The sequence below is a fragment of the Lynx canadensis genome, chromosome X (assembly GCF_007474595.2).
Source record: "Lynx canadensis isolate LIC74 chromosome X, mLynCan4.pri.v2, whole genome shotgun sequence".
Taxonomy (NCBI): domain Eukaryota; kingdom Metazoa; phylum Chordata; class Mammalia; order Carnivora; family Felidae; genus Lynx; species Lynx canadensis.
The window spans coordinates 38,416,649-38,429,274 of NC_044321.2; the positions used below are offsets into that span (position 1 = coordinate 38,416,649).

A 12,626-nucleotide genomic window follows, 5' to 3' on the forward strand; every position below is an offset into this window, starting at 1 on the left:
AGACACATGGGGCCCTGTCTTTCTGATGGCCAGCAAAGAGACTCCATGCTCTGAACTTGAAGGCAGCTGGGCACGGCTTTCCGTGGAGACCAACACAGAGAAGACAAGGCTAGAGTTAAACCTCTTCAGTTACAGTTTTAGGACAACGAGTGGCACTGGCTCAGGCGCAGATCAGAGAGAAATGAGCTTAAGGGACAGTAGGCCACAGGAATCAGAAAACAATGTCTCCTCCCACCTCAGCCTTCTCCCCTGAACCCTTGGACGTTGGCCCAATATGTCGGGAGACCCTAATGGAGAGAATGGGGATTCAAAGTTGGGTAAGTAGATCCCCATTTTCTCCAGATCTTAAGAGTGGGTCCCCCAGGACTAATGGCCACCAGACGATGCACTGGGCAGAGCCCGGCTAGGTGTCAGGAGATCCACACACACTGTAATCCTCTGACATTCGCTCACCGGCAGTCCCCAGTTCCTGTCTCCTACCCTGTGATGAGGTGTTTGACTCTGCCAAAATACTTCTTATTCAATCCAGTAAAGCGTAAGCTTATAAATAATTACAGCTAAGAGCTAAAAGAGAGAGAGAGAGAGAGAGAGAGAGACACTAAATACGAAGATTAAAAACACTGATGTTACAATTTAGTATAAAGATCTCTCTTTTCCACCAGGCGATTTGGGACCTACGGCAGCCCCTTACCCTCCCCCACCTTTTTGCACTTCCTCTCATCTACTTCCATGATTGGATCTCATAAGCTCTCTTGAAAAGACTCCTCAGATTGATATTAAAGAGTATGTTAATCTCCCTCTGCTTAGAAAGTCCTTGTTAAGCGTAGTTTTCAAATAAGGCAGGTTTCACTTGGGATGCCAATATTAGGTAACGTCCTACACCCTGCTTTTATCTTTCCGGAAGGAGAAGAGCCTTTTAGATCTTACAACTATAGTAAATTCTTGCATCGCGAGTAACTTGTTCTGCGAGGGTTCCGCACGACGAGCAAACATTTCTCATACGTTTTACCGGGATAAACAAGCGATGTCTTGCAATTCGAATAGTACGTGATGACAAACGTCACATGACCACAACTGAGCCCACGGTTCTTGAAATTTGCTTTGATATACAAATGGTCTGGATTACAAGCATGGTTCTGGAACCATGTCTAAGGCCTTCCGGCCAGTGAGTGTGGAGTCAGGTTTCCTAGCTGAGCCTACTGGTCTCCAAAAGTCTAACTGCCCTGTTTTCAAGCCTCTCACCTGAATTCAGCGATTTTGAAGGGCTACTGGTTCACAGTTTTATGATAACCCCAAGTCCTAACACCGCCAATGGAGAAATGGTGTGGCAACCCTGGCGGGGGGGGGGGGGGGCAGCCTGGGACTCCCGTCAAGACAGACTGCAGAGGGGGGCGCCTGGGTGGCTCAACTGGTTAAGCGTCCGATTCCTGATCTCGGCTCAGGTCATGGTCTCATGGTCGTAAGATTAAGCCCCGCATCGGGGTCCGTGCCGGCAGTGCAGAGCCTGCTTGGGATTCTCTCTCAATTCCTCTGTCTCTTACAGGCAGACAGTTTATTTTTTTATTCGAGAGATAGAGCGCGTGCCCGCAAGGGGGATGCCGGGCTCGATCCCACAACCCTGGGATCAGGACCTGAGCCAAAATCAACAGTTGGTTGCCCAACCAGAAGAGCCACCCAGCTGCCCCTGCAGGCAGACTTTGAAAATAAATTGTTTCTGGGCAGATTTTTCTTTTTTTTTTTTTTTTAAGGTTTGTTCTGAGAGAGAGCGAGCACGAGTGGGGGAGGGGCAGAGAGAGAGGGAATCCCAAGCAGGCTCCGCACTATCAGCACAGGGCCTGATGCGGGGCTCGAACCCAAGAAGCTGCGAGATCATGACCTGACCGGAAACCAAGAGTCGGACGCTTAACCTACCGAGCCACCTAGGCGCTCCCAGACGGATTTTTCAATACTGACCAATGACTCCTAAATACACACGTTTGCCCACGAAACCGGTCCACACTTAAAACCGGGATTTTATCAACGTGTTATTTTTCCAGAACAGCACTGCCACACTAGTACATTGTAACAGGACCCATCTGCCATCTTCCTTCAAACGCAAAGACTCTCTGAGCTCACGGTGGCCCATTTGTCCTTGAAGTCTCAACCAGGCCTCAGGTGGCTCCTGTTATGGAAAAGCTGCAACCCCAGCAACTATCCAGGTTCCCTCGGGGTTTCTGTTTGTTCAAGCGCTTGGCCTTCCGCACAGGCCGGTGCCGATTAGCTGGGACGGCACAGTGTGTGGCACCAGATTTTCTTCCTTCCCTATAGTTGCTGAAATTTCTTTACGAAAACATTGTCAGCGTCAGCAGAAAACCCAGGAAACCTGATTCAACCCCGGGCTTGCCTCCTGCCTGTGCCTGGCATCCGCGATGCTGGGCAGCGGAGGGCCCAGCGTGTAAACAGAGTAGGCCGGGACCCGTGGCCAAGTCGCGCAGATCCATTATTCATGCCCACGTGTGCGAGTGCACAATGTGAAACTGGTGAAGGAGAAACCACGGACTACAGCGTGCGGAGAGGCGAGTCAGGAATGATACGGGCGGGCCCACCTGATCTGAATTCTCCTCCATGTAGCGTAAGGTATACTCGTCAGCGTTGAGCAAATGAAACAAGTAGCCGTTCACGTTCACTCTGGCTCCAACATACAGGTCCTCGGCCTGGATGTATTCTGATAGTTCGCTTTTAAAGGCTTCTTGTCCAGGCTTCTTAACGCGAATTCTTTTCAGGAACATCCCACCGGTAAACCCTAGAGAGAAAGCAAAGAGTTTAATGAGTAGCCTTTATTCTTCAAAGAACCACACAACGTGCCTTTGGAGGGACTTCGTGCTCAAACACAAGAGCGGACGACTTAGCCTGTGAACTTACAGCTGCCTATTCTTCTCAGACCTGAGGGGAGAATGAGTCAGGGGGTGAACATTCCAGCCTTTTCTTTCCTCTCTCTGCTCCCTTCCCCAAACCAAACGCTTAAATAAACACGGAGCAAGTTGCCTGCTATATAACCAGCAGCATACTGGGAACTGGGGCCTCAGGAAGATACTCAGCTTTAGGGCACGTTTGGATAGTACCACGTAGAACGTTCCTTACCTGAGCTCATTTCCACCTATTTGTCCCGGATGGCGTCTTATATTTATTGCAACGTGCAGCTTAAATAGACGATGCCCTGTTTTTGATGTTTATTTTTGAGAGAGAGAGAGAGAGAGACAGAGAGAGAGAGAGAGACAGAGAGCGAACGCACAAGCACAAACGGGGGAGGGGGAGGGAGAGTCAGAGACAAAGGATCCGAAGCAGGCTCCAGGCTCTGAGCTGTCAGCACAGAGCCCGACGCGGGGCTCGATCTCCCGGACCACGAGATCATGACCTGAGCCGAAGTCGGATGCTCAACCGACCGAGCCACCCAGATGCCCCGAAGATGCCCTGCTTTTGGAAAGGAGCTTACTTAACTGTCTGAAGATAACTATGGGAGTCCCAGTTTTTTTTTTGTTTTTTTTTTTACTTTTCCTACAGGCTACATATCTTTGCTTCCTGTAGCAATGCCACACATTTCTTACTTTCCAGAATTCTGCCCGTTTCACCTGCTCTCCTCTGGGGGTTATTTGCTTTTTGCCTCTTGCAAAGCAATGAGAAGAACTCAAGATGGGGATCCGGTATCTTCTAACGGATGCTGATTTGAAACCTTCAAGGCATCTGAGTACAGCACGAGGCCAGATGAACTTCGGGGGTCAGCTTCATCCCACTCCTGACACATTCAGAAACTAGAGGTGGTGGAAAGACACAAGCTTTATAGCCAAAGACAGCGCCTGGCTCTGTACCTTGCTGGATGATCTTCAGGAGTTATTGCACGTCTCTGAACCCCTCTGAATTCTCACCAATCAAATGGGAATGAAATTCGCAGGGGGCTACGAAAACGTGCCTTTCAGGTCATCTGTTGTGGGGAACGCAGTTAGCAAAGGCTTCGGCAGCTAGGCTCTGAAAGCCACCCCCGGGGTTTGGACCGAGGTCACGCTTCCCACAGCCTGCTGGGTAAGGCGGGGATACTGACGTAGGCCCATTCCTGCAAGAGGGAGGACCCTCCGAAGAGCGACTTTGGCTCCAGGACTCCTGGTCAGCCTTGCTAAAACGTGCTCAGAAGCCCCCTGCAACCTAAGACATTCTCTTTCCTTTCCTCCTTCCCTCTGTCCGTCACAGGAGTCAGACAGGCACTGCTGTCCGTCAGCTCTCTGGCCTCTTCGGGCTCCTTCTACAATTTCCCTCGCCAGCATTTCCCCTAATAAATCTCTTGTACGTTCAGTCTCATCTTGAGGTTTGCCCCCTGGAGGAATCAGACTAACACAAAACCTCGTAAAGTTCTTGTAAGGGTAACAGTGGGTACTCAATCGTGGCTGCTACTATAATTAGTAAGCTTATAGCTGATTTCCAGCACCCTGTTTTCTGAGTGCTACAATCTGTGTGGCCAGACTCTTCCCCATTCTAGATGTACAGTTTTGTTGGTTTGTTTTTTTTTTATAGGCTCCCCACCCGACACGGGGCTTGAACTTCCCACCCTGAGATCAAGAGTCACATGCTCTACCAACTGAGCCAGCCGGGCGCCCCCAGGGTTGATCTTTCGACCCTGAAGAGCATGACTCCTATGTGATTTCGTATTTTAAGAGCTGATCCCTTATTCAGATCACTACGCAGCCTTAGCTCTACAAATCGTTCGTTATTCATCGGTGTGCAGAATGGCTCATACGAGCTCATGATGGCCGCCTGTTAAATTTTTAGGGATTTTGCAAGCCAGTTGTTAGTGTTGCTTGCTTGAAATGGACTATGGCTGGGGCATCTACAACCATGGCAGTTGGCAAATGTTTTGACAAATTGGGGCTTTTTAAATTGTTTTCAGAGAGCCGGTTCTCCAGCACACCACTGATGATTCTTCCCAGATGTGCCTTCAGCACAGATACAAGTTTTCAACGTGTTGGGACAAAGAACAGAGCCCTGCAGTTCCATAATCCGGGGAGTCACAATCAGTGGTTCTCCTCAGCCACGTCCACGGTTATCAGCACGCTGCAGAGACGCGTTCCGTGCACCCGGGTGCTGGAACTGTGGCCTGAGCCTCAGACGGACACAGAAGCCAGAGGAAGGGAGGCACTGAAGGTGAAATCTGTTAATCTGGGACTGTCTTAGAGTTACGCAAAAATTTTACACGTGGTACTCAAAGATACAGATTTCCTCGTCTTGCTGTGTTTGGGTGGAACAGACCATGATTCGGAAGCTCCTGGATTCCACAGAGGAACCTCAGAGGCCACAGAGGAAAGGGGGACAGTATCCAGAAGGAAGCATCCAGAGTCCCCCAGCCCGGAGTCAACCAAACTGTTCCTCTTTCATCATTTTATATGTCTGGGTTCCCATTTAAGAGATCTTTGTAAAGTGAAGTTCAGTGGTTAAAAAAAAAAAAAAGGAAGAAGAAGAAAGCCATGATCTTAGTCATCTGGGCCATAAAATCAGACCAGGCTCTCTAACTTTCAAAATGAAATGGCTGTGGGGCGCCTGGGTGGCTCGGTCGGCTAAGCGTCTGACCCTTGATTTCCGCTCAGGTCATGATCGTAGGGCTCATGGGATTGAGCCCCGCGTCAAGCTCTGTGCTGACAGGGCAGGGCCTGCTTGGGGTTCTGTCTCTTTCTCTCTCTGCCCCTAACCCCGCTCTTGCGTGCATGCTCTCTCTCCAAATGAAGAAATAAGCATTAAAAAAAAAAAAAAATGAAGAGACAGCTACTTGTTCTGAGAAAATTGCTAGAAGAGAGCTGTGTCTCCTACCTGAATTCCTCTCTATAGGTTCAAACACTGAAATCGTGTCATCGCTGAGAAAGTACGAAATGACAAACATCCTGTCCCGTTCCACACGTTTGTGTGTGATTAGTTTTGCAAAAAACCGGAGTATATTGCTTATGTTGCCATAGCTAAATGGAAGAGAGATGAGAGTTAACAGCCTTATTACATATGTTAAAATAAAAAAAGCTTGCAAAAGGTGTGCTATATATTTTTTTTTTAACTGCAGTAAAACTGACTTACAACACGGTATCATTTTTAGGTATACAACATAATGATTCAATGTGGTCACCAAAATAAGTCTACTCACAATCCGTCATCACATATAGTTATATGTTGTGTTTCTTGTGAGGAGATCTTTTATTGTTATTAAGTATAATTTATTGTCAAAATGGTTTCCATACAACACCCAGTGTTCATCCCAACAGGTGCCCTCCTCCATGCCCATCACCCACTTTCCCCTCTCCCCCCGACCCCCCATCAACCCTCAGTTTGTTCTCAGTATTTAAGAGTCTCTTGTGATGAGAACTTTTAAGATCTACTCTCTTCACAAGTTTCAAACATGCAATATGGTATTATTAACTATAATCACCATACTGTATATTACATCCCCAGGACTTGTTTTATAATTAGAAGTTTGTACCTGTTGACCTCCTTCACCCATCTCCCCCATCCACAGGATGTGCTACAGTTTGGATAGTGATATAAACTCTCTTAAGTTGAAAAAAGTTCAACCACCTTCTTATTAAAGCTTTCGATCCAAATGCAGAGCAGTTTTCTCAGTTAGTTAAAATATCCCTTATTCTTTAGACGGCCAGGGGAAGTACCCCCTGTACTACATTAAATATGATAGACCTGACCCTTTATAACACATATCACCCATACTGTGAGTGCCTATTACGTGTCTTTATAAACCATCGTCTAATATAATATTTTTTGCATTGTAGGTAGCCAATAAATGTAGAAAGTTGTTAAAAGACCCACATAGATTGAAACTTGCACTTAGAATACAACAGTCCGGTAGATGGAAGAAGGGATCAAATTCTAGAATCAAAAGTTCCCAGGGACGCCTGGGTGGCTTAGTCGGTTAAGCGTCTGACTCTTGGTTTCGGCTCAGGTCACGATCTCACGGTTCAGGAGTTCAAGCCCTGCATCAGGCTCCACCCTGACAGCACAGAGCCTGCTTGGGATTCTCTCTCTCTCTCTCTCTCTCTCTCTCTCTCTCTCTGCCTCTCCCCGGCTTGCAAGCACGCTCACTCAAAATAAATAAATAAAACTTAAAAAAAAAAAAAAGTTCCCAAAGTTCACTGCCTGGTCATTGAAGAAATTAAAATTAATTCATGGTCCATCAGGAGAAGCACGGCTGTGGATATCAGCTGGTGAAAGGTGGCCTTTGTAAAATCCTCAACCCTCGGGGAGGAGTTTGGTCATCAAAATCCTTGCCTCAAGGAGGCACAGAGTAAAATAAACCATGAACTTCATCACTTCCCTGTCACAGCTCGAAGCAGGGAGGCCCCCCGCTTTCAGATTCTCCTATGCCGAAAAGTATCCTTTCCCTGCGGTCACAGCGACGAAGACACAACAACAAAAATCGGATTTCCGACTTGCCTTTCTCTGCCCCTTTCTCCCAAGTGTCCAAAGAAACGGCTGAAAAGGCGTGGTACCAAATTCCCAGCTATGTTGGCGTAAGGCCTCACGGGAGATGGAAAGTAGCGGTTTGGGAGGCTAGCCTTAGGGTAGCCCGGGCCAAACAGCCAGGTGCCCACAGCTCTGTCTCCTTCCTTCCTAGTTTCTGTGGCTTCAGACAGACCTCAGATAGCATGGGGGCAGCTATTCCTGGTCAACCATCTTCTCTGGTGCATAAATGGATTTGTGAGTAACAGATTATGGGGGCACCTGGGTGGCTCATAGGCTAAGCATTTGACTCTTGATTTTGGCTCAGGTCATGATCTCACGGTTCTCACGAACCTGCATCGGGCTCTGCACGGACAGTGTGGAGCCTGCTTGGGATTGTCTCTCTCTCTCTGCCCCTCACTTGTACTCTCTTTCTCAAAAATAAATAAACCTTAAAAAAATAGTAAGTAACAGATTATATAACCCCTGTCTCATGAAAGACCTGTTAACTGTTACAGATACCTGAAATACCACCCAAACAACTGAAGGAGGTGTAACGTCAGGCCAAACGAACACTACTGTAAACTTAGCTCCTTAGAACTTCCATACATTTAGAAGTGTGGATGGTTAGCGTGGGTTTTTCACATTGAAAATGCCTTTTGTTCACCTACGTCTTGTGTTCTGGAGAACTCATCAGTCAGGAATATGATTTACTCAAACAAAATCTTTAGAGCCGCGGTTCACAAACTTTGTTGTGTTTAAAGGTCACCCGGGGAAGTTGTTAAATATACAGAATCCAGAGTCCTACCCCCCCCCCCCAGAGATACGGATTCGGTAGTTAGCTTGCATCTCCAGAAACCTGCATTTTTAATAAGCTCCCCGGGAGATTCTGATGAAGCGGTCCCCCAGAGCACACTTTGAAAAACACTGCTAGTATCTTCAGCTATTTCCTTGACTAATAAACTAATTATCAAAACTGTCTAAACTCTCTTTTTATCACAATACTCCTAGCGCTCGAAAAACTAGCATTTTCCCTGCTTCCTATTATACCACCTATATTGCTCGACCTGGCTTTCCGGGCCACGGACAGGCTCAAACACACACCCCTACAGGTATTTGCCGTAACCACCTACACCATACAGTTGACTCTTGAGCGACACGGGTTTGAACTGCACAGGCCCACTTCTACGTGGATCGCTCTTTTGTTTTTATAAATACGGTACTCTACAAGGAATAGCTTGGTCATCCACTTCTCAGTGTATACTCACTCCCTTGGTGATCTCTTCTAATATTAGGTCTTTAAATCCCATGCTGATGACTTCCAAACTTCAGTCTCTAACTCAGACCTGTCTCCCAAACCGCAGACCTGTATATATATCCAATTGCCTACTCAGTATCTCCACTTGATAGCGAAGAGACATCTCAAACTTCACTTGTGCCCATACTGAACTTCTGTTCTTGCCCCACACCTACTCTACCTATAGTCTTTCTCATCTCGGTAGATGGCAACCCTATCCTTCCAGCGGCTCAGGTCAAAACCTTGGGAGTCATCTTTACAAATGCCTCTCTTCTTTCAGACCTCCGGTCCAGCTCTGTCAGGGAATCCCATTAATTCAACCTTTCAGAATATTTCTGGAATCTGCTGTCTCGTCACTTCCACGGCACCCACCCAGATCCAAGCCGTCGTAACTTTTCTCTTGGACCGCTGCAGTAGCCTCTGAACTAATCTTTACTCCTACCATCGCCTTTCTACAGTCTACTCTCTACGCTGCAGCTAGAGTGATTTTTTCTATTTTTTATTTTTTTATTTTAGAGAGCACGTGCGAGTCGGGGAGAGGGGCAGGGCTGGGGGAGAGAGGGAATCTCAAGTAGGCTCCAGACTCAGCGTACAGCCCGACGCAGGGCTCAACGCCATAACCCTGGGATCACGACCTGAGCCGAAATCAAGACTTGGACGCTCAACTGACAGAGCCACCCAGGCGCCCCTGGAGTGATTCGTTTAGTATATAAATGAGATCAAGTCGTTCCCCTGCTCTAACTTCCCAAAGGCTCCCCTTATCACTTGAAGTCAAAAGAATCCTTACAATGGTCTACAATGTCCTATAGGATCTGATCCTCTATTACCTCTCTTAATCGGTCTCCTCTGTTCCTTCACTCATGTGTTCTATCCAGTTAGCCTTGCCCTGGGTCCTTACACCAGCTCTTCCTTCTGCCTAGAACAGATTTCCTCCCCCTCCTTAGTAAGGTCCATCCAGACCATGCTATTTTTTTTAAGTGTATATTTTTGAGAGAGAGAGAGAGAGAGAGAGAGAGCGAGCGAGAGCACGAGCAAGTGGGAGAGGCAGAGAGAGGGAGGGAGACAGAGGATCTGAAGCAGGCTCTGTGCTGACAGCAGCGAGCCCGATGCGGGGCTCGAACTCACAGACCATGAGATAGATCGTACCTGAGCCAAAATCAGATGCGTAACCGACTGACCCACCCAGGAGCCCCAGACCACGCTTTAAAAAAAAAAATGAATCCAGGGGTGTCCCTTAGCCCCACACTACCAGTTTCTCTTTACTCTTTTCATAGCAACTGATTACAGTCTTGACTTTTCCTGTGGTATTTAACACCTTCTACATACTCACGGAACGAACTTATTTATCATCTGAACTGCGCGCTGTCTGCCTCCCCCAGCCAGAATGTAAGCTGTAGGAGGCTAGGGCTTTGCATCTGTTTTATCCACTGATGGATCTCAAGCCCCCTAGATCAGTGCTTCATACCTACTCAAAACCTCACAAACAGTGGGGAGCTATAGTCTTCTGGTTGGAAGAGACGAGAAGATTTCTTTTTATTGACGAGAAAAAAAAATTCTTAAGAGAAGGAAAAAGCATGACTGATGGAGACAGCAGGTGGAAAAACATCTGAAGCAAGTCAGAGATGAAGATTAAGCCGTGGAGTTTTGGATGCTAGACGGCTATGAATAGCCCAAGTCTGGGATGATAGCTTTCCTGGTGGGAAGTCATTTGTCTCTTCTATCCGTAAAAACTGGAAGGGTGAACGTGTATTCCATTTACTTCCTTGCTCATCCATTCCTTCTCTTATTGGGCAAAATATTTAACGAGCCCCAAGTCCGCAGCCAGCACTGTTCAGACTCTGAGGGAAGCAGTTAAGCTAGTCCCTGCCCTCAGAGAGCTCTCGATCTAGTGGGGGGGGGGGGGGAACACCACAATTACATAAATAAGTAATTGCCACACACCCTGATAAGTACAGGCTCTGTGGAAAGAAGGTGAACTCCAGGAGTCGGACCTCTCTGGGTTCAAATCCTAGTTCAACTAAACATTAGCTGTGTGAGCTTGGGCAAATTGCATAGCCTCTCTGAGCCTCAGTTTCCTCATGTGAAGAATGGGTACAAGTAATATTATGTACTTCATGAGGTTGTTTTGAGGAATAGATGAGATCAAGTATCATAAAGCGGTTAGCATACCATAACCACAAATCGCTTATTAGCGGTAGTAATACTATACTATTATTATTTCTAAAGGTATGATCAGCAGGGTACTGTGGGCTCCCAGAGAACAAAGTAACTAATTCCATCAGTGCAGCAAGGAAGAGATTATTCTGGGGACCCCTGGGTGGCTCAGTCGGTTAAGTATCCGACTCCTGATTTCAACTCAGGTCATGATCTCACGGTTTGTGAGGCTGAGCACCGCCCCCCCCCCCGCCCCGATGTCTGGCTCTGTGCTGACCGAGCAGAGCCTGCTTGGGATCCTCTCTCCCCCTCTCTCTCTCTGTCCTCCCCTGGTTGTGCGTGTGTGCACGCGCTCTCTCTCAAGATAAATAAATAAAAACTTGAAAAAAAAAAAAACCAAGAAAGATATTATTCTGGTTCTCCCAAGTCAGACTAGACAATCTGCCCAGCAGGCTACCACAGTGAAATTTTACCCAGAAAATAAAGTCTCCATTCCATTAAAAACCTCACAGGCCTCAATCTGGAACTCCCAACGATTTCCTTCAACGATTCATTGGACGGTGGATCACCATTAACCTCATGCAACAATTAGCACCCAGGAAAATTTTTAACAGCAATATGCATATAGTCAACATATGTCACATACAATCGCGCGTCTCAATTCACAGTTTATTAGCATCAAGAAACTGTTGTGCATGCTTTGTGAGATCGTCTTCCTTAGGTTCTCACAGTTTTAAAACCTTGGGTTATTCAAACTCCTGTGTAAGTCTCTCGCTGAATGTGCCAGTTACTATGGAAACAAGGTCACTGTGTGGGAGGAGCCTGAGGGAAGCGTATTCCTGGCACAGAAGGAGCAGTGGACAGAAAGAAACAAAATTAGACACATTTGTGCCTGTACCACCATTGTCCAGCCACAACAGCATGACAAGGACGTGGAATGCTCTCTACAGTCAGTGTTCTGTGGGCAAGTTGATGCGGTGTAGACAGAAAGAGAGACTAAGGCAACTACCCACAGGGAGCTGTTTTCCCCCGGGTTCCAGAAGCAACACCCTAGATCATATTTCATCTTGTTTACTTATAAGAAAAATTCCCTCTCCTTTTACAATTGGACATTCTTCTTGCCCGCCTCCTTCGGGTAGCTGCCCTGAAAAACAGCAGTTAGTGAAAAGTATCCATTGGAAGTCCGGCTCTGGAAATTCACTGCAAACTCTATTATCTAGAAGGGGGGTGGAGTGAGCTGGTGTCCCTCTTAAGTGACGGGACTCAGTGGCTCTCAAAGCCTGGTGCCCATCAGAACCCCCTGGAAGGCTGGTTAAAACACAGTGCCGGGTCCCACCCACCACCCACCCCCACCGCCAGAGTTTCTGCCTTTAGTAGGTCTAAATTCTTGAGGCCCAAGAATTAAGATTTCTAACCAGTGTGGGGGCCACACTTGGAGTAGCATCAATTCCAAAACTTAAAAAACAGAACTCTAGAGTCCTTAAAAGTAAAGAAGTATTTCTTAAAAGGTAAAGGTCATCACGTGATGGCAAAGATAGCCTATTAGACACCCTATACGATTCTCAATATATTTTCGGCATTTTTACCAACACAGCAAAACTACTGTTCCCTCTGTGTCAAAATGTTCTACAATCAGGGGTGCCTGGGTGGTTCAGTCAGTTAAGCATCCGATTTTGGCTCAGGTCATGATCTCGTGGTTCGTGGGTTCGAGCCCCGCGTC

At 47.1% G+C, this 12,626-nt stretch overlaps 1 protein-coding gene across 1 annotated transcript in view; it reads right to left on the minus strand.

The window, feature by feature from the left end:
* The window catches only part of EFHC2 (EF-hand domain containing 2), a 179,059-nt gene that overhangs the window by 80,954 nt on the left and 85,479 nt on the right, over window positions 1-12,626 (minus strand). Inside the window, exons 9-10 of the mRNA XM_030304654.2 lie at window positions 5,830-5,972; window positions 2,586-2,782 (exon numbers count right to left, since the gene is read on the minus strand). Coding sequence (XP_030160514.1) covers window positions 2,586-2,782; window positions 5,830-5,972 — 340 coding nt within the window. The remainder of the gene's footprint in view (window positions 1-2,585; window positions 2,783-5,829; window positions 5,973-12,626) is intronic.